At 47.3% G+C, this 26,383-nt stretch overlaps 2 protein-coding genes across 9 annotated transcripts in view; one reads left to right on the top strand and one right to left on the bottom strand.

Moving 5' to 3' along the window:
* On the top strand, positions 1–22,611 carry CTC1 (CST telomere replication complex component 1). Of its 5 annotated transcripts, XM_083834175.1 has the most exons (25): positions 1–134; positions 1,052–1,141; positions 1,750–1,907; positions 4,132–4,378; positions 5,282–5,481; positions 10,223–10,367; positions 10,734–11,036; positions 11,208–11,336; positions 12,586–12,812; positions 14,611–14,779; positions 14,877–15,077; positions 15,289–15,415; positions 15,617–15,731; positions 16,072–16,534; positions 16,869–16,958; positions 17,249–17,392; positions 17,676–17,746; positions 18,553–18,662; positions 18,965–19,130; positions 19,371–19,457; positions 19,541–19,700; positions 20,173–20,237; positions 20,499–20,661; positions 20,803–20,929; positions 22,129–22,611. In XM_083834175.1, exons 2-25 carry the CDS (start codon positions 1,052–1,054, stop codon positions 22,287–22,289), a joined length of 3,918 nt encoding a protein of 1,305 aa, XP_083690301.1. In that variant the 5' UTR covers positions 1–134; the 3' UTR covers positions 22,290–22,611. The 5 variants fall into 5 exon arrangements, with proteins under 5 accessions (XP_083690301.1, XP_083690305.1, XP_083690304.1 ...); XM_083834176.1 differs by lacking the exons at positions 1–134; positions 1,052–1,141 and adding an exon at positions 1,557–1,667; XM_083834177.1 differs by lacking the exons at positions 1–134; positions 1,052–1,141; positions 1,750–1,907 and adding an exon at positions 1,945–3,562.
* VTCN1 (V-set domain containing T cell activation inhibitor 1) overlaps positions 20,938–26,383 on the bottom strand; it is a 13,124-nt gene continuing 7,678 nt past the window's right edge. The window contains exons 5-6 of one of the 4 annotated variants that reach the window (XM_083836022.1): positions 25,108–25,259; positions 20,938–21,103 (exon numbers count right to left, since the gene is read on the bottom strand). In XM_083836022.1, the coding sequence (XP_083692148.1) occupies positions 25,138–25,259 (122 nt within the window). In that variant the 3' untranslated portion in view covers positions 20,938–21,103; positions 25,108–25,137. Of the gene's footprint in view, positions 21,850–22,751; positions 25,260–26,383 lie in introns of those variants that run through there. The other 3 variants (XM_083836021.1, XM_083836023.1, XM_083836024.1) reach the window with 3 other exon arrangements.

The raw sequence follows: 26,383 nt of genomic DNA on the forward strand, positions 1-26,383 counted from the left end.
GGAGGGCGGCCCCAGCACGGCCGCCCCGACCCCCGGGCCGCCCCCGGGGGCGGGCAGCCGGGGCTCGGCTCCCGGTTGGGGCTCGGCTCCCGGTTGGGGCTCCCGGGGCAGCCTTGGCTCTGAAGGCAGATCAGGTGAAGTTCAGCGCGGGCGGCGGAGGCGTCTGTGTGCCGCCGGGGTGCCCGGCAGCACGCGTGTTCCTTAAAAATCTGAACCGGTCGGTGGTGTCGTGTGACTGAGACGGCCGGAAAATACACGGAAAAGGAGGCTCGCTGTAATCTTAAAATTTCCTGATATAAAGCCGTTTCAGCCTTACTTAGTGCAAGTTCGTGTGGAGCTTCACCCTGCAGCTGTAAGGGAACTCTTTGCCCCTTAACTACATTGTAAGCACATAAGTACTTTTAAGAACTGCATTTATCAGCCCAGAGTAGCATATTTGGAGTGTATATGCCCTGTACCTTTTAATGTGAAGTATATGTCTTCCTGTACATTTCAGTGAAGCAGCTGCAGGGGCAGTGGGAAGTAATGTAATGATGCAGTGTAGGCAGTATTCTGGATGAGCTCTGCTTAATACGTGTTTCTAAAGGTAGTGTTTTAAATATAATGAAAAATAACGTACACAGTGAGGAATAAGTGGCTAAATGATAAAGAACTCTGTTTTATTTGCTGTTCCTAAAGCCTCACCCTCATGTTGCAGAGCCATTTCTGCTCTTGAGGTAACTTTTATTCTTTGTATATCTGCTCCTGCCCCTCGCCTGCTGAGGATGACCAGCGTTGGCCATTGCTCCTTCAAGAGACGGGTGTCATGAACAGGAGGGACCACGAGTGGGACAGCTGCTGCACCCATTTACCAGGGACAGGAGACAGTCTGCCATGGGGAGGGTTTGTGACAGGGCACCGTCCTCCCATTTTCTGCAGTTATCTCTGTACTGCACTCAGAGGTCTTTCGATTGAGCTACTAAGCTTTGTTTTGGAAGAACATTCCCGTTTCACATGCAGAAGCCCCAGACATGCATAAAATCAACACTGGGCCTTCCTTGAATTGTTTCAGATGAAGCCAAACATCTCCACGCTCTTGTTTGTACTCCGGGCTTGCTTATCTGCTGTACAGAAGCCAGCAGCGGCACGTGCACGGCACAAGGTAACCAGAGCAGCGCAGCTTCATGGCTCCGCTCCCTTCAGCCTCGGGGCCGGCTCCGGCTGGTCCGCAGCAGCTTCCTGCAGGGCTGGAGATGGCCAGGCTGCCTTTCACCTGGCAGTGGCCACCTCCAGGGGTAGGGACGGAAGAGGTTTACCAAGTTTTGCCTGGCCCGTTCCCTTGCCTTGACCAAGAACAACACAACACCCGTTCCTAAAGGGAGAGATGGAACGAGGAGGGGGAAACCACAGCTCTCGCGGAGCGTTCACATTCACCTCAGACCATCACACGAGCGCATGAGGCATCGCTCTGCACGGCCCTTCGGCCTTCCAAAAAAGAAAAAAGCCACTTCACCAGAACAGCACGAGTGTCAGAGAAATTATTTCCCCCCCCAAAGCAAATCTCCACACACAGGACTGGAGCGGGGGGGGGGGGGGGGGCTCCCGGCGGGCCCCGCGCACTTCCCGCCGCCGCCCCGTTGCCGTGGTACCGCGGCCCGGCCGCCATCATGGCGGAGCCCAGCGCGGCGGTGAGGGAGCCCCGGGCTTCCCCGGGCCGCCCGGTCCCCCGGCCCCGCCGCGCTGAGGCCCCGTGTGTCTGCTTCTCCGCAGGAGCGCCGCTGGCTGCAGGCTGCCGGGGACTTCGTCCGCCGAGCGCTCCCAACCCGACAGGAGCCGGGCGGCGCGGAGCCGCCGCCGTCACCAGAGCTGGACGCGGTGCTGCGGTGCCTGAGGAGAGCGGGCCGCGGGGAGCTGCCGCTCGGCTACAGGTGACGGGACGGGACCGGGGACGGGGCTGGGGACGGGGGACATGGGGGGGTGTCGGGCATGAGGAGGAGACACCCCCCACCAGGCTCCGGGTGCAGCCGGGGGGCGCGGAGCCGGGCTGGGGGTGCACCACAACCAGCACCACCGCTATGACCAGCAGCAGCACCGTCACCACCAGCAGCATCCCCAGCAGCACCACGACCACAACCAGCAGCAGCACCACCAGCAGCATCCCCAGCAGCACCACCACCACGACCAGCAGCAGCAGCACCAGCACCACCACCACCACGACCAGCAGCAGCAGCACCAGCAGCAGCAGCAGCCAAAGCAGCGCTGCGCAGCCTGCCCCGGATGCTGGGGGTGGGAGGGCTGTTGTCGAAGACGGGTAACCGCACGCGTCCTCTTGGCTTCGACGTGCCCCCGATCGCTCTTGCGGTATGATTAAGCACCGTATCCGCTAGTCTGCGGTAGGGAGGGCGCGGAAGCGAAGTGGGGCATCTCGCTGAGAGCTGGATGGTGCGCAGCTGGATCCCGCTAGGCTGCACTGATATCTGTCAGTGTTAGCCCGCTGAGGTTTGTGAAGAGGGAATCTAGGATAGCGTGGTCCTTGTTTTAGTAGGTGGAAGCCTTTTGTATTTTTACCGTTGTGAAAAGCATGCAGCTTGCTGAAAAGGGTCCACATTGGATGGTCTGGATCACCTGGATCTATTTCTGCCGTCTCCAACTCATGATGGGGGAACATTTGTTAAAGCCCCTGGCTTGTGTGAGAGGCTACTGGGCTGCTTGTAAGCATATGGTGTCCACAGTTATCCTTCGAGTTCTGGAGCACCAGAGGAGGGTTCAATAGTTACTTGCATACGATAGCAAGGATCCAGCGTACTCCTTTAGTTTTGGTTTATCCAAAAAGCAATCAGCACTCATAATGAAAACATGAACAGCACTGTGTTCTGCTTGTAGACCATAGGCATCAGTATTAATCCCAATTTTGCTGTATCTCTGAGGATGCAGCAGTTTGCTTACATCCTTTTCAGCTAATCCTTTACAGTTGAGGTTCCTGCCAAATACACAAGTACCTACACACGTTTACCTCTTCTGATTATTTTTTTATACAAGTACTATTTATAGCTTATGCAGACCCATCGCTTGTCTAGACAAGTTTCTGGCTTTGAACTATTGATACCTGACTTATCAAGTGAAATGTTTCAAATTCATATTCTCTGAATGTGGTTATCTCCAGCTCCTGAAGAAGTGGGTGTTGCGAATACAGCTGCAGTTTCACAACCTGAAATTGTCAGCCAACCTCACTGGAAACAAGTACCAAATCACTAGCCAGAGACTGGCAATACTAATTGCTCTTACAGTATTGCTGTTCGCATGGACAGAGGACTTTTGTTAATTCTCTAGCACGGTCAGCCAGGTTACGGTCCAGCGAGGATGCTGTCTTGTTCTCCCATATTCGGTACCGTGGTCAGTCCAAGCATGATAGATGCTCAGATGGGGAGAGCCTCAACTGTGGGTGATGTCAGCGTTACTCTTTCTTCTCACGCCCTGCCAAGGCTCAGAATGTGGATGGAAAGATTCAGGGCTCACTTGGCTGTGTTCTTACGGGTGAAGGCACAGCCTAAGATTACTGACTTATCTCACCGCTTTATATCAGGTAAGTTATGCACAGGAGCAAATCTGTTCCAAAACTGGCACAGTTTTCATGTAGAAGTTGTTCAGCCTTGCTTTGGCTACAGCTCAGCACTTTTCACACTAAATGATGGAATTAGTTGGTGTTTACCTATGTTCATTACTGACATGTAAGCTGTCTTGAGCAGTTGTTGGGCTTTTCTCAGTCTCCCATTCAAGTTAAAAATGTCTAAACTCTTCTCTCTCCCACCTTCCCCCCACGTTACTAAAAAATTGAAAACATGTTCCATTTTGTCAGCTCTCAATTATTACATTTTCCAGGTCTTCTGCCTACTCAGGTGACTGTAGCAGCAAAGGGTGTCTGTTTTCAGAGGGGATACTTGGGCTGAACAGACATGCTGGCTGAGCTGAGGGACATCCCTGATAAATGCCAGTGAATGGGTTGATTCTTGCCATATGGTATCATCAAACCATGCCAACGGCTAAGGCTCTTCTGACTGGGCCAAGCTTTGTCCAATCCTAAGATCACTGTAATCCCTAAACTTTGCAGGCTGAGTTCATGCTTCTATGTTCTTCCTTTTCATTTTTTTCCAGTTTCATCTCGATCTCTGACCTAAAGAGTCAGCAGTGCATGCCATGTTGCAGCCACTTGACCTGGAGCACTAATGAATTTAAAGAATGGGCTCGTCAAGGACAAGGTGCTTTATCCACGCACAGCTCGTTGCCGAGGGCTTACCTGATCTTGGTTGGCTATTTAACAGATGGAAGGCAAGAGGACAAAGAGAAGTTGGTAGATGGTTGCCTATATGTGAAAGACAATACTGGGATAATTCCTTGTGAGGTATGTCCTTGGTCTGAGGGTTTCTGTGTCTATTTCTGCTTCTGGGGCTCTGTCTCAGACCGCCACAGGCTTCAAATGGTTTGCCAGGGTCTGTACTGAGAAAAATAACACATCTATGTAACTGACATGAAAACAGCAAGCTCACATCCCGGGGAGAGGATGGAACATGTCAAATTTGTCATTGCTAGGAGAGCAAATATTGAACGTACTGGCCTGGAGAAAGAGAAGAGTAAGCCTAGTGTACAGTCCTGTTACACGTTGAACAGCATGAGGTGGCCTGGGAGACACGGAGATCGTAGAATCCTGGTTTTGTTGAACTTCAGCCAGTGGAGAAGAAATAACTTTCTGGAGAACTGCAGTGGTTGTTCAGTGATGCACTGATGACATACTTTGAGGAAGTAATAACTTGTGTGACAGTGGTGTCACATAAAAAGCCTCTTAAAGGTCATAGGACGGGGAGTCTAAATACTAGGTAACCCCTGGAATGGTGATGAAAGAGCAACGAGGCTGTACCTTCCAGGGAAGTGAAGAATAGGCAAAAGTGATTTAGTTCTGTTGGTATCGTCTTCTAACGCGAAACATGGGAAAGGAGGGCAAGTGAGAATTTTAGAAAAATAGCCTGGAAATAACAAAGCCTCACGGGGGGAATGATATAATTCAGGAAATGCTAGTTGTAGAGCTCAGCAAATCTGCACCAGATTTGCATCTGGAAGGCCAGAAGTTCTCTGTGCAAGACAGGGAAGTGGGTAGAAAACGCTGCTGTCATTTGGTAATGAAGCCCAGCAGTAGAATAAGAGTTTATGGTGTGTGTAACAGCAAACTAGTAGACTAACATTGTAACTAATGCTGAGAAAAAATACTGTAATTCATCTCAAGGTTTTATCTCTCTGTCTTTTGCCTTAGCTCCTGCATTTTGAACTGGAGTGGCTGGAGTCACTGTTCCTCTTCCCAAGCTGGGCATACATACTGCAGACAGACCAGGGTGCAGCAGGGTACATAGAAATCCTGTTGGATCCCATACCAGTAAATCTCCTCCCAAAGAAAGTACCTGACAGCACTGCAGTCATCTACCCGGCATCGGCTGAGCCTCTGCTTGCCTCCAGGTAAACGCCTAGCGCGGTCATCTGCAACGTAGTGCTGTTGGCTCTGGTTTGGCAGGTATCACAAAGAGTGCTTGGCTTAGGAAGAGCCACGTTATGCTTCTGCCACAGGTGGGAGCAGGATGGTGAGTGATGGAAGTAAATGTTATGTAATAAAGCCACTTTTCATCAATAAGCTATTTTCCAGGAGTTTACTTGAAATTTTTATTCCGTATTTTGGCAAAGTAATCAAAATACCTCAGGAAATAGTTACAATTTGTCTACTACAGAAAAAGCATGAGAACAAAATGATCACTCAAACTTTTGCTGAGGCTAAAGTTCACTACTTTGCTTAGCACAATTTTTTTCCTTTTTTTTTTTTTTTACTTACAGTGAAACAAAAGTATCATTAGAATCCAGAATTACTTTCCAATATGAAATTAATATATACCACTGGTCAAGTTCTTATCAGATTGCTGAGATAAATGCCAGTTAAATGTCAGATACTAAGAGTTAGCTGTTCTCTTCAGTGGAAATGATACTTACAGTATAAGAAAATCATGGAATGGTTTGAGCTGGAAGGATCATGCAGTTCCAACGCCCCTGCCATGGGCTGGGACACTTCCCACTAGATCAGGTTGCTCCAAGCTCCATCCAGCCTCGCCTTGAACACTTCCAGGGGTGGGGCATCTACAGGTTCTCTGGGCAACCTGTTCCAGTGCCTCACCACCCTCTGAGTGAAGAATTTTCTTCCTAATACCTAATCTAAATCTACCCTTTTTTAGTTTAAAACCATTACTCCCTGTCCCATCCCTACACTCCTTGACACAGAGTCCCTCCCCAGCTTTCCTGTAGGCCCTCTTTAGGTATTGGATGGCTGCTATAAGGTCTCCCTGGAGCCTTCTCTTCTCCAGGCTGAACAACCCTAGCTCCCTCAGCCTGTCTTCCTAGGGGAGGTGCTCCAGCCATTTGATCATCCTTGTGGCCCTCTGGACTTGTTATAACAGGTCCATGTCCCTCTTGTGCTGGGGGCCCCAGAACTGAACGCAGCGCTCCAGGTGGGGTCTCACAAGAGCAGAGCAGAGGGGGGCAATCACCTCCCTCGCCCTGCTGCCCACACTGCTTTTGATGCAGCTGAAGATACAGTTGGCTTTTTGGGCTGCAAGCGCATATTGCTGGCTCATGTTGAGCTTCTAATCCGCTGACACCCCCAGGTCCTTCTCCTCAGAGCTTCTCTCAATTCATTCATTGCCCACTCTGTATTTGTGCTTGGGATTGCCTCAGCCAAGGCGCAGGACTTTGCACTTGGCCTTCTTGAACTTGATGAGGTTTGCCCAGGCCCACCTCTCAAGCCTGCCCAGGTCCCTCTGGATGGCATCCCTTCCCTCCAGCGTGTCGACCATACCACTCAACTTGGTGTCACTGGCAAACCTGCTGAGGGTGCACTCGATCCCACTGTCCATGTCACTGACAAAGATATTAAACAGCGCTGGTCCCAATACTGACTCCCTGAGGAACACCAGTCGTTACTGACCTCCACTTGGACACTGAGCTGTTGACTGCAACTGTCTGAGCATGACCGTCCAGACAATTCCTTACCCACCGAGTGGTTCATCCATAAAATCCATGTCTCGCCAATGTAGAGACAAGGATATCATGGGGCATAGTGTCAAATGCTTTGCACAAGTCCAGGTAGATGATGTCCATTGCTCTTCCCCTATCCACCAGTGCTGTAACCCTGTTGTAGAAAGTCACCAGATTTGTCAGCCGTGATCTTCCCTTAGTGAAGCCATGTTGGCTGTCACCAATCACCTCCTTATTTTCCATGTGCTTTCGCAGAGTTTCCAGGAGGATCTGCTCCTTGATCTTGCTAGGTGCAGAGGTGAGACTGACTGGCCTGTAGGTCCCTGGGTCTTCCTTTTTACCCTTTTTAAAAACAGGGATATGATTCCCCTCTTCCAGTCAGTGGGAACTTCACTGGACTGACACAACTTCTCAAATACGATGGGTAGTGGCTTAGCAACTACTTTTGCCAGTTCTCTCAGGACCCACGGATGCATCTCACCAGGTCCCATGGACCTGTGCACCTTTAGGTTCCTTAGCTGGTCTCAAACCTGATCTTCTACAGTGGGCAGTTCATCATTCTCCCAGTCCCTGCCTTTGCCTTCCAGGGCTTGGGCTCTGTGGCTGGAGCTATTGCCAGTGAAGACTGAGGGGAAAAAAGTAATTGAGTACTTCAGCCTTCTCCGTATCCCAGGTGACCAGATCTTCCATTCCTTCCAGAGAGGGCCCACAATTTCCCAAATCTTCCTTTTATCACCGATGTACCTACAGAAGCCTTTCTTGTTGCCCTTGATGTCCCTGACCAAATTTAATTCCATTAGGGCTTTAGCTTTTCTAACCTGACGCCTGGCTGTTTGGATGATTTCTCTGTATCTCCCCCCCTAGGCTATCTGGCCTTGCTTCCACCCTCTGTAGGCCTCCTTTTTCTGTTTGAGTTTGGCCAGGAGATCCTTATTCATCTGTGTAGGCCTCCTGGCATTTTTGCCTGACTTCCTCTTCGTTGGGATGCATCACTCTTGAGTTTGGAGGAGGAGCTCCTTGAATATTAACCAGCTTTCCTGGGCCCCTGTTCCCTCCAGGGCTTTGTCCCATGGTACTCTACCAAGCAGATCCCTGAAGAAGCCAAAATCTGCTCTCCGAAAGCCCAAGGTAATGAGCTTGCTGTGCTCCCTCCTCGCTGCCCTCAGGACCCTAAACTACGACCATTTCATGGTCGCTGCAGCCAAGGCTGCCCTGGAACTTCACATTCCCCAACAGCCCTTCCTTGTTGGTGAGAATGAGGTCCAGCATAGCACGTCTCTTCGCTGGCTCCTCTGTCACTTGGAGAAGGAAGTTACCATCAATGCAGTCCAGGAACCTCCTGGATTGCCTCTGCCCTGCTGTGCTGTTCCTCCACCAGATATCAAGATCACTGAAGTTCCTCATGAGGACGTGGGCTTGTGAACATGAGGCTACTTCTAGCTGTCTCTAGAGGACCCCATCTGCTTGGTCTTCCTGACCAGGTGGCCTGTAGCAGACCCCCACTGTAACGTCACCTGTCCCTGTCCCCCCTTGAATCCTGACCCATCAGCTCTCTGCCAGCTCCTCACCCATTCCAGGGCAGAGCTCCTTGCACTCCAGCTGCTCATTGATCCGGGGGCAACACCCCCTCCCCCTCTCCCTGCCTGTCCTTCCCCTAGAGCCTGTATCCTTCCATTCCAACACTCCAGTCACGGGAGCCATCCCACCATGTCTCCGTAATGCCAATGAAGTCATAGCCCTGCAGGCATGTGCATCTCTAACTACTCTTACTTATTCCCCACGCCACATATGTGTTAGCGCAGAGACATTGATTTGGGCCCCTGATGAAGCTGCCTTACTGGCTGGAGTGGCTGGAATTACTTCGTGCTGCTCTTCAGGTGCTCTCCTGCTGACCTGTGACCCTTCTCCAGGCTCTGGGCACCTATCACTGACACTGGCGTCAAACTGGGAGGAGCGGGATGGAGTGAGGTTCCCCTCCCCTGGCAACTGTAGCTTAAAGCCCTCTTCACCAGCTTGACAAGCCTATGACTGGAGATGCTCTTCCCCTTTTCTGACAGGGGAAAAAGTAGCCAAAGGAATTGCAAGTCTTACTCAAGTTCATAGTTTCAGGTTGTGCTAGATAATGTTTTATCTTCATGAGCAGACAATTCTAGATGCAACACTAAAAAGTGACTAGTGAGGGTGCTTTATGTTCTTCTGGTTTAATTGGCTTTCTCTGCTTATGAACAACTTATTTGAGCTTAAGTGTTTGGTTTAGCTCAACAACTTTCTAAACAAGAAAACTTTTTTCATATTTCAGTGTGTACACTATTAGACTTTTGTTAACTTAAAGCTTCTCTGCTGGTCCCTGTTATCTGACCAGTTTTCCATGTTCCTTCTTTAACGATGTTATCAATAAAGTTCATCAAATGTTGTTCTTGGGACTTGTGTACGTTGAGGTCCTGGCATTTATTTTTAAAAATTTATTAAATTACATAATATTCTTTGTCTAAGAATCAAGATTTTCTTTGTTCAGAGTAAGTGGAATGGTTATTTTGAAGTTCAGTAGGTGTTTAAATGAAAATTATAAGTATTTGTTTTTTTAAAAGAAAAATGTTTGTTGGTGGTTTTTTTTTTTCTTCATTTTTTGAAATGAAACCATGAAATGACTAAATATATGCCACCCTTTTCTCCTCTCATCTGCTTTCAGTTTTGCTGCTCTTTTACTCTGTGCCAAGTTTGTCAAGAAGACTGTTGTTGCTTTCAGGCCGCTTTTGTTTATAGCCTTAGGGACTTCATAGTTTCATATTGCATGGATCTACAGAACTGAGTTCTGTTTTCTGCTGCAGAATTGCTTGTGACTTTCTTTTTTCCCCTTTCAACCTATAATTGGCTTCTTGTTTGTGGTAAAGCTTTTTATAATCTGGCTCTTGTCTTGGAACGTGAATCTTTTCAACACAATCCCGCTGTCTTCAAGTATTAAGGATTTTAAAAATGTCAAAGGGATTTAGTATATGAAAAGTTAAAGTAAGAATTTTGTAGCCAAGTGTTGTTTTGAAAACCTCTCAGAGAAATGGTCCACATGACTTTGTTAGATCCTTTATTGCCAGAAGGTGCATGCTATGTGTTTGTGTAATTTGGTTTTGAGATGCTTTGAGTTCTTCCATTTCTGACTTGCTTTGCTTCCTCAATCGTCCTATAGGATTCCATGTAAGAAAAGACCAAAGCTCAACGTGGCAGGTGAATTGGCCAGGCTCAGCCCTCTCCTTTGTATTCACCGGAAGACATTCTTCTTTCTCTTTCTGAAGTGCTTCACCTCAGCTGTTAGGGTCCCTGTGCTGGTGCAGGTAAGCCCTTGGAGTTTGCCCACCGTATGTATTTGTGTACATGTTGGTCAATCCATTCTTTGAAGCTTGCCCTTAACTTCTCAGTTTGATTTACGTATCCTTTTACTAGTGACACTTCTTGTCTCATTCCATGCAGCCTACAATAGTCCATGTACCATAAGTCTATTGCTATGCCCTGCAGAAGTACAACCCTCCTCCCTTCTGCAATTGCGTTGCCCTCGAACATCTTGCAGATATCACCCTTTTAGTAAGAGTGTGAGCTGATCCTCTCAAAAGAAGAGTTTATTAGGTGGGGTTACCAGGGTTGGGAATAATATTTTTCCTATGCAGGAGATGCTGATGTCACTTTTTCTTTCCCTGCTCTAGAAGCCCAGCCAGCTGGCATGGCACCATACTCTCCAGTTGGGTCACAAGTACACAGTAACAGGCCTGAGTATGTCCAGCCTGAAGAAATCTGGGCAAAGGATGTTTGTCACTGGTGTTTCTTCCTGCCTTCTGCCTTACTGTGCAGAGCAGGTAAAGGAGCAGTCATTGGACAGTGCTTGGCAAGGAGAATCCTCTCTGTCTGCTTCCCTTGAGACCACAGAGCAGCTCAGTGACTCCTTAGAATTGAGAGTTGAAGAGGAGAGGCTAGGATCAGCCAAAAAGTCCAAGATGATCTCATATGTGGTAAGGATTTGTAGCATTAGCCTTCACCCACTCATGCTCTAGGGCTTCAGCTCCTGGCCTGCAAGATCTCATTGTCGTCATGAATTTATTTCCCTATCACTCGGGCCTGTGAGTCTCTTATACTCTGGGATATAATCCAGAATTGTAACTTTCTGTTTGCTTTTTATTTAGGGAACCGTCACCAAAATACTCAATGCCCAAGCTGGTCTCTATGAACTTGATAACAAAGTCTGCTTGTGCCTTGCTTACCAGCAGTTGTTGAACTCTGCACGTGGACTGCGACCAGGAGCATGTGTGGAGGTAAAGTTGTGAGACTCGTGAGGTGTGGTGGGTTGATCTTGGCCAGCTGTCAACCAAGCTGTGCTATTGCTCCTCCTCCTCAGCCAGACAGGAGAAAAGAATAACATGGAGGGAAAAGGCTCTTGAGTTGAGATAAGGACGGGGAGATCACTCACCAGTTACCATCACAGGCAGAACAGACTCAAATTGGGGAAGGTTCTTTTATTGCTGATTAAAAATAGAGTAAGAAAGTGAGAAACAAACAAAACTCAAACCACCTTCCCTTCACCTCTCCTTCTTCCCCGGCTCAACTTCACTCTGTTCCTGACTCTTCTCCCTCCTCTTCCCCCCCTACACCCTGTCCCTGTGCGGTGCAGGTGGATGTGGAACGGGGGTTGCAATGAGTTCATAATGCTTCGTCTCTGGCACTTCATAGGCTCCTTCCTTCTCATACTTTCCCCTGCTCTAACATGGAGTACTTCCCACGGGCTGCAGTTCTTCAAGAAATGCTCCAGCATGGCTCCTACCCATGGGCTGCAGCTCCTGTCAGAAAACCTAATCCTGTGGGCCGCAGCCTCCTCCAGGCCACATCCACGGGCTCCACCGGGGGCTCCTCCACGGGCTGCAGCGTGGAGATCTGCTCCATGTGGGACCCATGGGCTGCAGGGGGACAGCCTGCTCCACCGGGGGCCTCTCTGCAGGCTGCAGGGGAACTGCTGCTGCGTGCCTGGAGCTCCTCCTGCCCTCCTGCTGCACTGACCTTGGGGGCTGCAGGGCTGTTTTTCTCACATTTTCTCACTCCTCTCACCAGCTGTTGTTGCACAGCAGTTTTTTACCCTTTCTTCAGTCTTCTGCTCCAGGGGCACAACCAGTGTTGCACATCAGTTCAGCTCTGGCCAGCAGTGGGACCCTTTTGGACCCGGCTGGAACTGGCTTTTACCTGACTTGGGGCAACTTCTGGTCTCTTCTCACCTGGCTACCAAACCCTTGCCCTGGGGCATGGCTTACAAATGTGTGGGTCAACAGAAGACTGCAGGAATGTTGGAACTTTTTCAGCAAGTACCTGAAATAAAATCAGGGATTTTACTTACCAGGCTTGGTCGTGAGAGTTGAAATGATAATCTGATTCCTGCCTCAGCAGTGGCAGGTACTTCAGTTCCATTGGGTTTATAGACCATCCAACAGAGTAACAAAGGATTTGGGGTGGGGTGATGACTTCATGGTAGCCTGCTCATTTCCTGTCTTAAGTTGGAATGTCTGTCTCTCTCAGCTCATCGATGTCCACCTCATACAAAAGCCTGTGGTGTCCTCTCCTTCCATTGTACTTGGTGCTTGCCTGAACAGCACTGTCACGCTGAAGAGTTTTTCAAGGCTCAGCACCCCTTACCAGCCACCAGCCACTTCAGGAAACCTCTACTTACAGCTGCTCTTCCGCTATAATCTCGATATGCCATGCTACCTCTGGCTGGTGAGCCTCCTGGAGACGTTTGAGGAGAGGTGAGCGTAGTTCTGAAGTCAGGCTTTGGGCAAATGTGCTTTCACAGAATCACAGAATCACCGAGGCTGGAAGAGACCTCCAAGATCACCCAGTCCAACCTCTGACCTAACACTAACAAGTCCTCCCCTAAACCGTATCACTAAGCTCTACATCTAAACGTCTCTTAAAGACCTCCAGGGATGGTGACTCAACCACTTCCCTGGGCAGCCTATTCCAATACCTAACAACCCTTTCAGTAAAGAAGTTCTTCCTAACATCCAACCTAAACCTCCCCTGGCACAACGTTAGCCCATTCCCCCTCGTCCTGTCACCAGGCACATGGGAGAATAGACCAACCCCCACCTCGCTACAGCTACCTGGGCATCATATAGACCACGTGTTGGCAAAATTCACGTACGTGAAGACTAATGGCAGCAGCAATTGCTTCTGGTTTACTGGCCTAAGCCAGCCATTCATTTAGGTTTCACATCAAGGCCGGTTATTTATACCTTACAGTCACTCTTATGAGGAAATCATGGACTTTTTCAGGTCCATGTGTAATAAGCCCACTGCTCTCTGGAAGCTGCAGTGCTCCAGAGCACATGCTGACCTATTCCCACCTACAAAGCCTTGTTCTGAAATACAGAGGCACTGTAGGAACGCGCACCTTCCAACCTGGTGTGCATGGTTAATGACCGTGGGCACTGAGGCTGGAGCTGGGAACTGCTAGAACCAAATCACAGACGGTATAAAGACTCTTATGTCCTAGTTCCTCACAGGAGCAGCGCTACCCGCTCAGCATACTGCTCTTAGATGTTCTGAGTCTTTTCAGTAGCGTGAGCTTCCATTTGAGAACCTCTGTTCTAGCAGGTTTTCCCACACAAGCTTATCTCTGAGGCTTCTGGGTGGTTTCTTGCTCTCCCTGATGGCTGTGCTCTGCAGTACAGCTGTGGGACAGTTTCTGGGTTCACTTCTGGGTTACGTTACTGAAAATGCTTGTTTTGTTCCGGAATAGTTAGGGTTGATCATCGTAACTGCTGCCTCAGACGTTAAATACAAAAAGGTATATATTCAATCCCAGACAAATAGCAGTTTTTAGAATGCTCCGTCTTCCTCCCTTTCACTGGCATTGTGACTTTTTACCATGCTTTACAATAAAACAGCTTTGGTTTTGCTCCAGGAATGATGCTAGGTATAAGTTTTAGTTTTTATTAGCTTTTCCACTTGCTTTAAATGTCACTGCCAAGTTCTGCTACTGCCTGAAAGTTGTTGCAGTGAGTTAGTTACTCTCTCTCTTTACTTGATTTCACTTTCTGTTATTAAGACTTTGTTTTGACTGGAAGTGCAATCACTTTCAGGTGTTCAAAGTGGTGAGGTAGGCTTCTGAAAGGAACCCAATGCAAGGAAAATATCAGAACAAGAGCAATCTGTGGTTGTTTTGTTCTGTCTTGTAACTTTTGCATCCTGTAAAAGAAAACCAAGTATGCCTAACATGAGTAATCATTATCAAGCTTAACCAGACTGCGTGGAGGTCCATTTGTGTGACTTAGAGGGAGATTATCTTCATGTGGGTTTTTTGTCCACTTGACTTTTGAGGTTTTGCCAGTCTGTTCATTTCTGTATCTCTTCCTGTTCCTTGTCTGCTTGCCTGACTTCAATGTGCATCACCCTTAAATGTTCCTTTTTTAATCACTGTCTTCTTTTTGCACTTTCCTTAATTCTTGTCAGCACATTTACTCGTAACAAGCAGAAAGAATCCCTGGCTTAAATGCAAAACCCACTGAAAAATGAGAACTACTAATGTGTAATCTTTTTCAGGTTTTCTTGTTTCTTTGGGCAACTGTTGCGTAGCTCAGTACACCAAAACCCTGGAGCTGCAGAGAAGTTCCTTGTCCCCCTTCTGCAAGCTGTGGTACCTGGCAGAGAGGAAACAAGAGATATCTATAATGAAATCCTAGCAAAAACACACCAGTGTCCACTGAAGAAGGTAAATGCTCTGTGAGCTGTTTTCTGTTTATCGGATGGGAAGAAACTCTGCTCTTATTATTATGATTACTATTTATCTTTTTTTCCCCCTCTCTTAGTATCTGACCCTGGATCCCCCATGCCAGATCCCATCTCTGTCCGCACTGCGTTGCGTGGCAGAACAGAAGAGCTGGGAAGGCTTCTGTCCCTCGCAGCTGCTCTCCCCCTTGGAGGCACAACACATGGGCACCCAGGAGCTGAATCGCAGGCTGACCTGGTCCTACTGCACACTCTGGGCAGGAAGTTTCCGGCCCCGAGTGGTAAGTGCCTAGTTCCCTTTACTGCCTGTGTCCCGAGAGTTCCCAGTTCTCCTTACGCCTTCCAGCACATCTGCTGTCCTTTCCCATCTGCTGCATGCCTGTTCCTCTTGCTAGGGAATGACACCGCTTTTCTCAGCTGTGTTGTGTTGAACACAGGCTGCGTTTGGGCTGCTGCTGTGCACGCTCTGATTTATCTTCTTTTGTGTTGTAGATAGTACAAGGTGTGCTGAGAGTCTCCTCTAGGAGCAGTTTGCTCCAGCTGCAGGACAACAGCAGCAGACTTCCCTGTGTGATATCCCACAGGGATGGGAGCCCCTTTGCCAATACAGCTCTCATAGGTATGTCCCACAGCGCTAAACTGGAGGGTGCTGGGCATTTGCTGTTCTGCCATCCAGTTACAAAACAAGGAAGAAAAGACTTGGTGTGGAGATGCTGAACTTGTCACTGCCTGGCCTCGTGACTTTAAATGAGGAAACTGAGCTTGCTGTTTTTGAGTTCTCTTTTCATTAGCTCAGCTCCTTTCTCTGTTTTCTTTGCAGGATCACTCTTGCAGGTGGAGAACTATCAGCTTGTAGTGGAAAGATTCATTCAGAGTGATTTTCCCTCCTGGGAGCAGCTGGCAAATCCAGAGTATGTGAGGGAGAAAAAAAGCAGGTGGGTCCCTCTATTCAGTACCCTAGTAAAATCATTACTCTGCAGTTCCACACCTATTTTGGACTATGGTAGAGCTGCTTATCAGCATAATATTTCAGTGCCAAAGCAACTATTCTTTGCTACTTACAGGAAAGGAGACTTTTATCAGCAACAAATCCACCATTTCCATTTTGTTCAAAATACGTCCGGCCTGGTAGCTGCCCTCTATTTCACCCTTTCTTGCTGCTCTTTCTGAATACCTGCTGAGCACTCACCAGAAGTGTTTTTGCCAGATAGGTATTGTTTTAGGCAGCCACCTGTCAGGAACAGGGAGTTTCATTGCTACCATTTGTCATTTCAGTGTCTACGTGCAGTTCTACTTTGAGGATGTTCAGGTTCTCCGTGCTGCGGAAGGACAAATCCAGAAGGATCGTAGGGGTGAAAACAGCACCTCTTTGAGGAAAAGGAATGACGGCAGCTCAGCTTCTGAGCTGGAAACCCCAGAGGCAAAAATGCTGAAATTGGAAGATCCCAAGCCAGATCCTGACAGAGATGAGAGCTGTCAGAAGGGCCCGAGCAGCACTGGAAGAACCAGCTGCGTATCTCACCTGTTCTTGGTTACCCAGAAAGAGGGTCTGATGTTGCGCAATTACCAACTAGCCAGAGAAGGAGGTGGAGAAGGGCAAGAGCTACAGCGTAGTTTTCAAGCCACGGTTCTGTGGCTGGGCAGACCTGTGCTGTGGAACCACCCCAGAGAGATTGGGAACGTACCGGCTCTGGAGGAGATCAGCTATGATGGAGAAGAGGGCACGAAACAGCAAGAAGTGAGGCGGGAGAAGGCTTTGGGGGTGGTTTGATATGGTTGGGAGCTGGATATGTGATAATTTAAAGATCTAGATTTCTAAATGATGGGAGAGTGATTTTTGTCTTGGGTACAGGTGTGTATTTATACAGGTAACTTCCTTGTGCCGCTCCAAGGGAGTTCCTTCTCTCAGTCAACTTCCTGTAAATACATCCACCTTCCTGGATGGTGCCAACCTTACTATTCAACCAAGACACTCTCTGCTGGGCTTGTTCCCTTTCTGCCCTACTTTCCATTTCCTACCTTTTTCCTAACATTTCTCATCACCTTTTCCCTTTCTCCCCATCTCCCACCAGGCGCTACTGCTCTTTATGGGGAAGTCGCTGCAATGGTTTCCATTTCTGCACCTGGATGGGCTGTATCGTTTCGTTGTGCCCCGCTGCTCGGTAAGGGAGAGGTTGTCTTGCTGTTTCCTGTTGGAGAATTTTTGCCAAATTGCATGTGGGAGATGAGCTTAGTCACCCTCTGACTTCTCTGTTCAAGGCTTGGAATTCCCATCTGTCTTGCCAAGGAACTGCCTCAGTTCTGTGTTTAGTTAAAACTTTCAGAGCTTTGAGTTCAGTGGTGGTTGTTTTTCTTTCTTTAAAACATTGTTCATCAGCAGTCCTCTTTTCTGTGTAGCTTTCATCTTCTTCCTTTGATAGTCATCTTCTTTGCCTTATCACTCTTCTCTTAGGACTTGGAAGTGTTTGACAAGCTCAGATTTCCACCTGTGCCAGCAGAGTTCTTGGGCAGATCATCTTGCCCCTTATGCCTGCCTGTCCAAGATACCTGGCACTTACAGCATGAGACATGGCTCTCCAGCCCAGCCGAGCGCCAGGTATGCACTGCCTTACTGCCCTGGGCTTTTGCGGGTGACTTGTGGTTCTCTCCAGAACTAGCTCAGAAAATTATCGGTATAGAATATCTTGTCGATGAGATCATTCTGCTCTAAGCTCCGTTAGGGGCTACTGCTGGGCTTTTTATTTTCCTGCCTTGGAATTATTCTGGGGAGGAAGCATCAGTTATTTGATGTAAAGTACCTCAAAGCATGCAGGGTTTCTTTACTGCTCTGGCTGCTATATACTGCAACCCATCTGAACCGGTCTCTCTCCCAATTCTAGCTGGCAGCCAGGGCAGTGCTGACGGGCATGGACCAGAGAATTTCCTCCATTCCAGAAATACTTAGCAACAGGTTTGTTGGTCTGCCCTGTACTAGATGTGACTGTGCCTTATGGAATGGGTCAACATTGGTCTTTGTTGGAGACACTACAACATTAATAAATGAATAATTAATGAATAATGAATTATCTGCCTGATAAGTATTGTTTAGAAATACTCCTATGTGTAAGTAATCCAGGCTGACTCTGTCCTGTTTATCAAAGCTGAAGGGATTGCAGGCTACATGGCTGCAAAATGGTGTCCAGAAAAAATTTGCACTACTGCTGGTGTGGAGTAGGTGCCAAAGATCTATGCTAAATTCCTGTCAGAAGTGGAAACAGGTGCAGCAGGGAAAATGTGGAAGGGTTTTTGTTTCCTTTTGTTTGTTTTTAATGCAACTGGCTCAAATAAATAATGAGGTTGGAAACTTTCCTCTTCAAAGCACATTTAATCTGGGGTGATATGCACACACCCCAAAACTTTTATCAGTGTGTTATGGTTAGCTGAGTTTTTCTTTGCTTGACTTCTTCCTCTAAGAAAAATAATCAGGAGTTAAGCAGAAAGGAAAGCTGTAATTTCTCTCCCATTTTCTCTATTCCTGCACCTGAAAAAGCAGAAAGCAAGTTAAGGGGGCCTCTTGTCCCTGGGTGGGGTAGGCTGCAGCAAGCTGCCCCGTATCCAGTCTTTCAGGTGCTCAAGGGCAAGTTCCCCTGAAGCTGGGCTCAAGTAACAGCACTGTACTTAACCCTGACCTTTGTTGTTGCAATCTTGGTTGGGACTTTTTCCTCTGCCTTTGTCTTCAGGCAAGACGGAAATCCTATGATTCTGGTCTGCTCTCAGTTTCAGAGGTTCCCTTGTTTCTTTCTCTGGTGAGATAGTGGAGAGGATCTTGTGTGCCTCTCCTAAGAATGAGAAGCCGTCTGTGACTCTCAGCCTTCTAAAGCAGAAAGGTAAGATTTCATGACAGCCTTGTCAGGTAATGGATTGTTTCTTGCTTATTTCTGTTTCAGGGAGCCATTGCGCTTGGCTACCTGTGTATTTGAGAACAGGTGGAAGTGTCCCACTGTATGTCAGGGGGGAAATTGTACAGTGTGCTTGTTGGCTGTGGGAATACTCTACCTGGAAAATGTGTGAGATGGAACAGTAGCCTCACTGTGACGAGAGAGAAAATACCTCCAGCAGGTTCAGCTCAGTGACAGACTAAGCTACCTGTGTGTGAGCTCATGATGTGTGTTGTTCTCTGCCTCCTCAGGGAGTCTGCTAGCTAGTGATCACAGCGTGAAGCTCAGCATCTCAGTTGCTCCAGGCTCCCCTGTTGTGCTGGACGTTTACATTGCTGCGACCTATATGCAGCATCTGTGGGGTTTGCTTCCTGGAGCCAAGATCCTCTTCCAGAACTTGGAACGCAAAATCTCCAGGTACCTCTCTCTGTCTTTAGGTCCCTGATCTGGTTCTGGTCTGGATCTGACCTCCCTTTTACTGTCTTTGAAACCATTTCTCCTCTTGTTTGGGCTTTCCTTATCCCTTGTGCATGCCTTCCTGTATCCCCAGCCCTCACTACAAATGGTTTTCCTATCATGTTACAGTTAAGACCAAACCAGCCATCTCTGGTTTGTTTTCTGTGAGCTGTTTCTGGCATCTACTCTCTCATATTGCAGATTCCACAATGTGTATTGCACGTACATTGCCTCCAGCTGTGTGACTGTCCTCTCTCTGCCAGCTTCTCACCTACTTCTTCCTTCCAGGTGAGTCTAGGGTCTGTTCTCACCTTCAGTGTCCCAAGAAAGGTTTCTCTGTTTCAAGTTTGTCATGTTCCTGTTTCTTCTAGTCCTGCAGGAAAAGCCTCATCCCCCTCACTAGTGTTTCTATCCAACTTGCAACTTCATCTACAAAACCTGCCCCAGGCACGGATTTTATGCCACTTGTCCTGTGTGTTGACCCTGTCCCTGCAGTGGGTTTGCTCACTTTGCAGCAGCATCTTCAAAGAGGTATTCAAGCTGCCAGAGATAATTTGGGAGGAGGCTTGCAGACTTTCTACTCATACATCCTATGCTACCGTGCAGAAGAAAGGAGTTCCTATCTCAATTCCAGAACCTCTTTTTCCGGTGTCTGAAAAAGACTTGCGTATTGGAAAGGGACCAAAATGACAGCCGATTAGAAGTATGCATCTGATTTCAGGCAGGCTTGCAGCCAGGAGTGGGGGTAAAGTGAGGGCATTCAGAGGGAGAATCCTACTGTGCTAGTGCTCTGCTTTTCCCCTGTGCGCTGCCACTGGGGTTCATCACCTTGCAGCATGTGTTTTTTCGCCCCATGCAAACTTTTCCCAAGACATCCAATGGAAATTTATTGAAATTCTTTAATCCTTTGCATACTTAATTAGGGGGATTAAAAGAAACAGTGGCCGTTCCCCTTCTCTATTGTGTCCACCCATACATAGCTGTAGCTTTACTCTTCCTTCAGGGGAAGTGCACCCGACACAGCCCACCCTGCCCATCACACACTGGAGTGAGGCAAGCCAGTGCACGGTAAGCGCTGTAAAGATCGCGTCCGGGAAGAGGTGGGTAGGAGGGAACAATTTACACAAGATGGGAGGGAACAGGCAAATCGCGGATGGGCTGCGGACAGGAGAGCGAAGCTAAGAGTTGAGATTCCTCACGTCTTCCCAGCTGTGAACAAACACACTTCTCTCCTCGCTGAGACGCGTTTTCTGGGACGTGACACTTGTGAAGGGGCAGGGCGTTGTCCTGACCTCCCTCCACTCCTCAGTCTGCCTGCTCTCCCCGTAGGGTGCTGGTGGAGGACGGAACGGGCGAAGCTTTGGTGCTGTGCAGGAACCAGCACGTGGCGGCGATGCTGGGCTTGAGCCTTCTTGATTGGGAAGCTGTGCAGAGCTGCGTGCAGAGCAGGGGCAGAGTGTCCGTTCAGTACGGGGAAGCTACTGGGACTGGGGTGAGTGGTTTGTTCTGGCAGTGACTGCAGCGTGCGGGGCTTGAGCCTCAGCTAGACTGGGTTCCTCTTTGCCACGGGTCTTCTAGTGGCTCCCTGCCTCCCTCTGCACATTCACTGACAGCACACGCTTCCCTTCCTCAGTGTGCAGAGGATCCCGAGGATCCCATCGCTTGCTACCTGAGGAGCCTTTGCAGGAGTCCTCTCATCTGCCGCCCCATCCTGCTGGATTTCAGCCTAGACAGGAAGCCCTCCAAGATCCTGCAGCCTGGTAAGCAAACACTGTTGGCTTTTGTAATGCTGGGTGGGTGTGGGAAGGAAGGGAGGAGCCGGCTCACCATGCTGGGGAAGGAGAACTGCCTTCACTGCCCACAAAACAGGATTGTTGGAGGATTTCCATGGAATTGTGAGCTCTGTAGCGTAGGGCGAAGATGTCTCAGCAGAACTATGGTTACAAAAATGCAGAAATAATGTATAATATTGTCGTATAAAGTGACCTTTATATATGGTTGGTTTTACTTTACACAGAAGCATAAAAATAGTACTGAATTATCCTTGCAGTTGTGGTGAGGAACTTGGAACTATTTTGTTAACATTTTATGTGTGGTTCCAGGAAAATAATTAATGTGGTTCCAGGTTGGTTAAACACCCAGGACAGTAATTGTTCTAAGGTGTCAGTGAGAGGCATGTGCGTATGTGGTGGTGGTGAGAACATGTTTTATGAGCAACCCCCTTCCACTCTCCCTTTATTCCCTAGTGTTGAGGTAACAGATTTATTTCTGTGGGTTGCCTCATACATAAAAAAAGCCTTCTCTTTTACAACAAGTTTTCCAGCTCTGGGATGGGAGGGGTTCTGGCCAGCCAGAGTTACTGTGTGAACTTTCAAACTAAGTGGCTTTCAGCCTTAGTCAGGACATCAGGTAGAGTCAAGAGTAGGTCTGGAAATCCTCACCATGGCCACAGATTGTAAAGTGCTGAAGAGTTTTGAGTTCATGGGAAGTGGTGTCTGAGCACATGATGCCACAGCTGTGCAGTTGCTCTATTAAGGGGATGTTCTCCTCAAGCCACTCCTGCTAGCACCTAGCACTTGGGTATGGGCCCAGGTGCTGCAGGGGCTGGCTTGTTAAGCTCACCAAAGGATGCTGTGCTGTTGAGTCTGTCTTCTGGACGTGACACTGTACAGCCAGGTTGCTGATGGTGAGGAAAGACACAAAGCTCAGTGCCGCAGCTATGTGAGAAGCGCATCGTTCACAGCAATCCACAATGTAAATGTGAGTTTCCTCTAAGCTGGAGGAATGCTGGCTAAATGCTTTAATCCTGTATTCATTAATCTTCCTGTCCTTTGTGGTCTAGCAGATGCTAAGCAGCTGCTGTGAGGCCTTCCCTCCCCCAGCAACTTTCACATTTGTTTGCTAGAACATGGCAGGAGCTATCTGCTGAGTTGTTACAGGTTGTGTCCTTCCCCTTCAGCTCCACTGCAGCTGAGAAATTTTCGGAGTGGTGAAGTTGAGTTTGTGTCACAAATGGGACCTCGACAGAGCCTGCTGTGCCTGAACGTGGAAGAAGTGGAACAAAAAGCCTTGTGCTATCTGACCAGAGAGAGGATTGGGAGGACGCCAAGTCGCTGCTAAGCAGGAGCCATGGCTTAACATCTCCCCCAGTGGGAGGTGAGTTATGGAAATACCTCCTGGAATTAGGAGCTTTATTCTTTACCCCTTTCCAGTGGGAGCACAGGCTGGCGAGCACAGCATGAAGGGTGTAATCAAGAAGCTGCTGGGACTTACGCAATTCTTGCGTTCTGGACCATTGCCACCAGCCATTTTGGACTATGTTTTGCGGGAGAGGTGTTCTGTGTCTCCTGCATGGTAGTCATTGCTCTGGGCCTAAGGCACACAATGTGTGTATTTTATGTGGTAGTATCTACTAAATAAAGCTATTAAAATACAGTTTAAATAACAGTGTCTATTTTAATATTCTTTTACTTGCTGTATGGAGAACTGAAGCAGAGTGTAGATTCTTGGTTTATGAGCCAGGGCCAGGCCTTTTGCAAATAATTCACTATCTTCATGGGAAACTGCAGTTGGCACAGGGGAAATTCTCCTTAACCCGCTTGAAATTATTAAAATTATTTTAAATGATTTCCTTCCTCCAAGAGGAGAAGGGAAGTGAATAAATTACTGTTTGGAGACTAAATCATGGCACTAAATCACAGCACTATACAAGCGTTGTTTTACAGTTTAAACAGTGGCCTGAATGTTGCCTGGGGCTGGGAACAAGAAGGATGCAGTGAGCTCTGGTACGAGTTCACAACACGCTACAGGTTTGTCCATCTGCCACTGATCGGGAAGGGAACGACTGCAAGGGTACGTGCCTGTATCCGTAGCGGCACGGCAGCCTAGCTGGTACGACACACGGGAGGGAGATCACCACTTGACATCTGCTTGCAGTGATGGCTGAGTGTTCTGCACTTGTTTTTGTCAAAATAACATCCAGATCCTTCATCCTGTGCTACAGGTTAGTAAATTCACTTCCCCACCTTACTCAGTGTGTAGTGTGTATTTGAACAGCTACTCTATTTTGGGTTTCATTTGTTCGTTTATAATTAAACTTCAGGTGATGGGTTTACTGAGCACGTGTAAAGTGTCTTCACTTTCAAGGCCTGCTGGGCACTTGCAGAACAAAGCACGAGTGGCCCAAGACCTGACCATTGCCTCTATTCGTCCAACAAAGTTCTGATACTCCATCATAAAGGAGGCTGCAAAACAGCTTAAAGGAAAGGTCTGCACAAGTTTTGCTGTGACAGTTTTTTGTTGTTTTTTTTTTCCCCACCTCCTGCAGAGGCTTTCTTAGAAATGGTAAAAGATTTTGCTGAAGCTCACCCCTCTCCCCCAAGAAAAACAAAACCAAACAAAAATAAGCTTATCTCAGCCTGAGGAAAACATTGACTGTAAGGACCTAAGATGCAGAGATCAAAATCTGATTAAAAAGTGCAACTGAAAGTATCCTGTAAAATTAAGTAGTAACAAACAGTGCTTCAGAAATAGATAGGAAGTGCTAGATAAGAGACTTTAAAAAACAAAAAGGCAAATTTGTATATGTAGTCTTAACTGTGTTGAATAACTAGGTTTATTTCTGAACTTGAACTTTCCAGTAATACTATTCTCCCTCTTTTCCTCCTCATTATTTTAGTCATCCGTCTGCTCCCTGTATTAATACTCTCCTGCTCCTCTTAATTCCTGTTACAAATGTAATCGTCTGTCCTAATAAAGGACTTCAGAGGCTGTTTACCTTTGTGAGGTTGAAAACCTAACATTTACTCCAGTGTTAGCTATTTTCTAATCCATCAGTTAGCCTGTTAGGTATTTTCTAATCCATCAGGGTTTTGCCATTCACAATGCCTTTTTCAGAAAAGGAGATTCATTATGGTTTTCTGAGAAGATTAAATAGATTACTTACAGTTTTATTAATATATTCAGAGAATCACAAAACATGAAACAGATAAATCAAATCTCTTTGATTTGCCTGCTTTTAGTGTTCTGGGTTTGAGGGACCATTTCCCAGATCTGTTACAGGTAACCCTTTTTCTGTTTATCTCTGTCCACGATCAGATTTCTGCTCACTGTGTTACTTCAGACAAGAGAACACATCTTGTTCCCATGATCAGAGTTTTTCCTTTATTTATGCAACTGTCCTTATCACAATGCTCACTCTCTTTCTGAAGCCAAAGTATCTTGTTGCTGGCATGAGTAACAAATACAAAGGAAAAATCAACTGGCTTCGCTTTGTGCCACTACGTGCTCTTGGAACTGGGAGTTGGTCTTAAAAATTTCTCAACCCAAGAGGGAGGAAAGCATGAAGCATGTAAGCATGTTCCGCGTCAGGGTAGCTGTAATGACTGTTCTGCATGGAAGGACAGAGATGATCATTTTATAGCTAATTTTTCTGTAGCTCTCCATCACCAGTTCGCTGCAACGCTAATCAATAGCAAAGGCATTTGTTCTGTGGGGTTTTTTGTTTTGTTTTGTTTTGTTTTTTTTGGCACCTGGCCTTGCAGCCTTGAACTGTATTCGAGGCTCGGAGAGCACTCAGAGCAGCAAGCCAGAAGTCCACTTTTAGGGTCAAAGAGAAGGTTGAGGAGGGAAGGAAAATAAAATCATAGAATCATGAAGGGAAAATGAAGGGAAGAATAAGTGATGGCGTAGACAATGTAAGAGGAGAACATCTGGAGTTGCAGAAAGTGATGAGAAAAGCCAGCAGGGAGCCTGTGGTGGGGACAAGCCACGTGTCCCACCTAACTTTGAGCATGGAGAAAGGCTGTAGGCAGGAGGAAGACATGTCCTCCCGTTCTGCCAGGCTTGAGTTAAGCCTGCTGCTGTAACAGAGCTCAGCAAGAGCTTCCATGTATCGTACCAAGCATGTATGCTTATCGGTTTCTCTTTCCAAGCTCACCTCCTTGGTCCAGCAGTGTTTCCAGATGTTTTATACTGACAGCAGGCACACGGGAAGCAGAAGCATCCAGTGACAGGCTGGAAGGGATGAGGACGCTGACTCTGTGTTCAGGTTCACCAGCTGCAAGTTGGTCCCCCTGGTAATGCTGAAATCTGTAGCAGAAGAATAGTGAGAGGCTACCAGAACAAGAACACAGAAGAAAAGCAAAATGAGTGTATTTCTTCCTCCTAATTTTTCTGAATACTGACAGACCCTGCCTCTTTTGCTGGAACTTGCTGCAGAAGGTATGACCCTTTCCATGTACAATAGGGAAAGATATCCAAGCTCAAGGAGCATTTGCACAACACTCTCAGACATACGGTTTGATTTTGGGTGGTCCTGTGTGGAGCCAACAGTTGGACTTGATGATCCTTGTGGGTCCCTTCCAACTCAGGATATCCTATGATAATACAAACTGATTGTAAATACCAGTTTTACAGCAGCAAGATTCTCAATGGTTTTCCAGTTAGTGGGGGAGAGGACGAGAAAATAAATTTTAAATTTTTTTAGTATTCTGTGATGTATGTGCCTGAGATAGCAAAGCTGAAGTCAAGTATCCAAAGGGTTCCCTCCAGTACAGTGTTCCTATATTTAACTTATTTATCTTCCGAATGACTGAGACATCTGACTGATTAGATCAGTACAGAGCACAGATTAAACTTAGCTTGGAAATATAGATCCAAATGTTTTAGTCATGTATGCAATATAACATTGCCAGTAGTAAGTGTCTGACAGTCTTATTATTGAGTGGTACTACGAATCTTATCCATGCTCTTGGTTAAGTGTTGCCTACACAGGTTTGCCTTAAAATAAGAGGCTGAAGATTTAGGATGGTGTAGATGACAAATAATTGAATAACATCCTTAAACCCAGCCACATTCCCTTTCAAACCGAGGTCTAGGATCCCAGGTCTTGCACAAAGTTTATGGATCAGATTCTGTTCTGTAAATGCACTGCTGTTAAAGCATAGGTATTTTACCTAAGTGACTACTTACTTCCTTTAATATACGTGTGGAGGTGGCAGTAGTTAATTGTTAAGGCAATCAGATAGGATTGTGAAGTCTATCCCAGTGTTTCTAGAGAAGCACTGATATTTTATTTTTTTTCCTTGTAGGATCCAAACTAACAAATGAGTCTAATACCAGGAAAAATGAAGACCTATTAGTCTAGTGATACCAGTGTGGTGCAGACATGCCTGAACTAGTTTGAAAAGATCTAGTTCATTTGCTAAATCCTA

Source organism: Anser anser, assembly GCF_964211835.1.
Source record: "Anser anser genome assembly, chromosome: 1".
In the NCBI taxonomy this organism is placed as follows: domain Eukaryota; kingdom Metazoa; phylum Chordata; class Aves; order Anseriformes; family Anatidae; genus Anser; species Anser anser.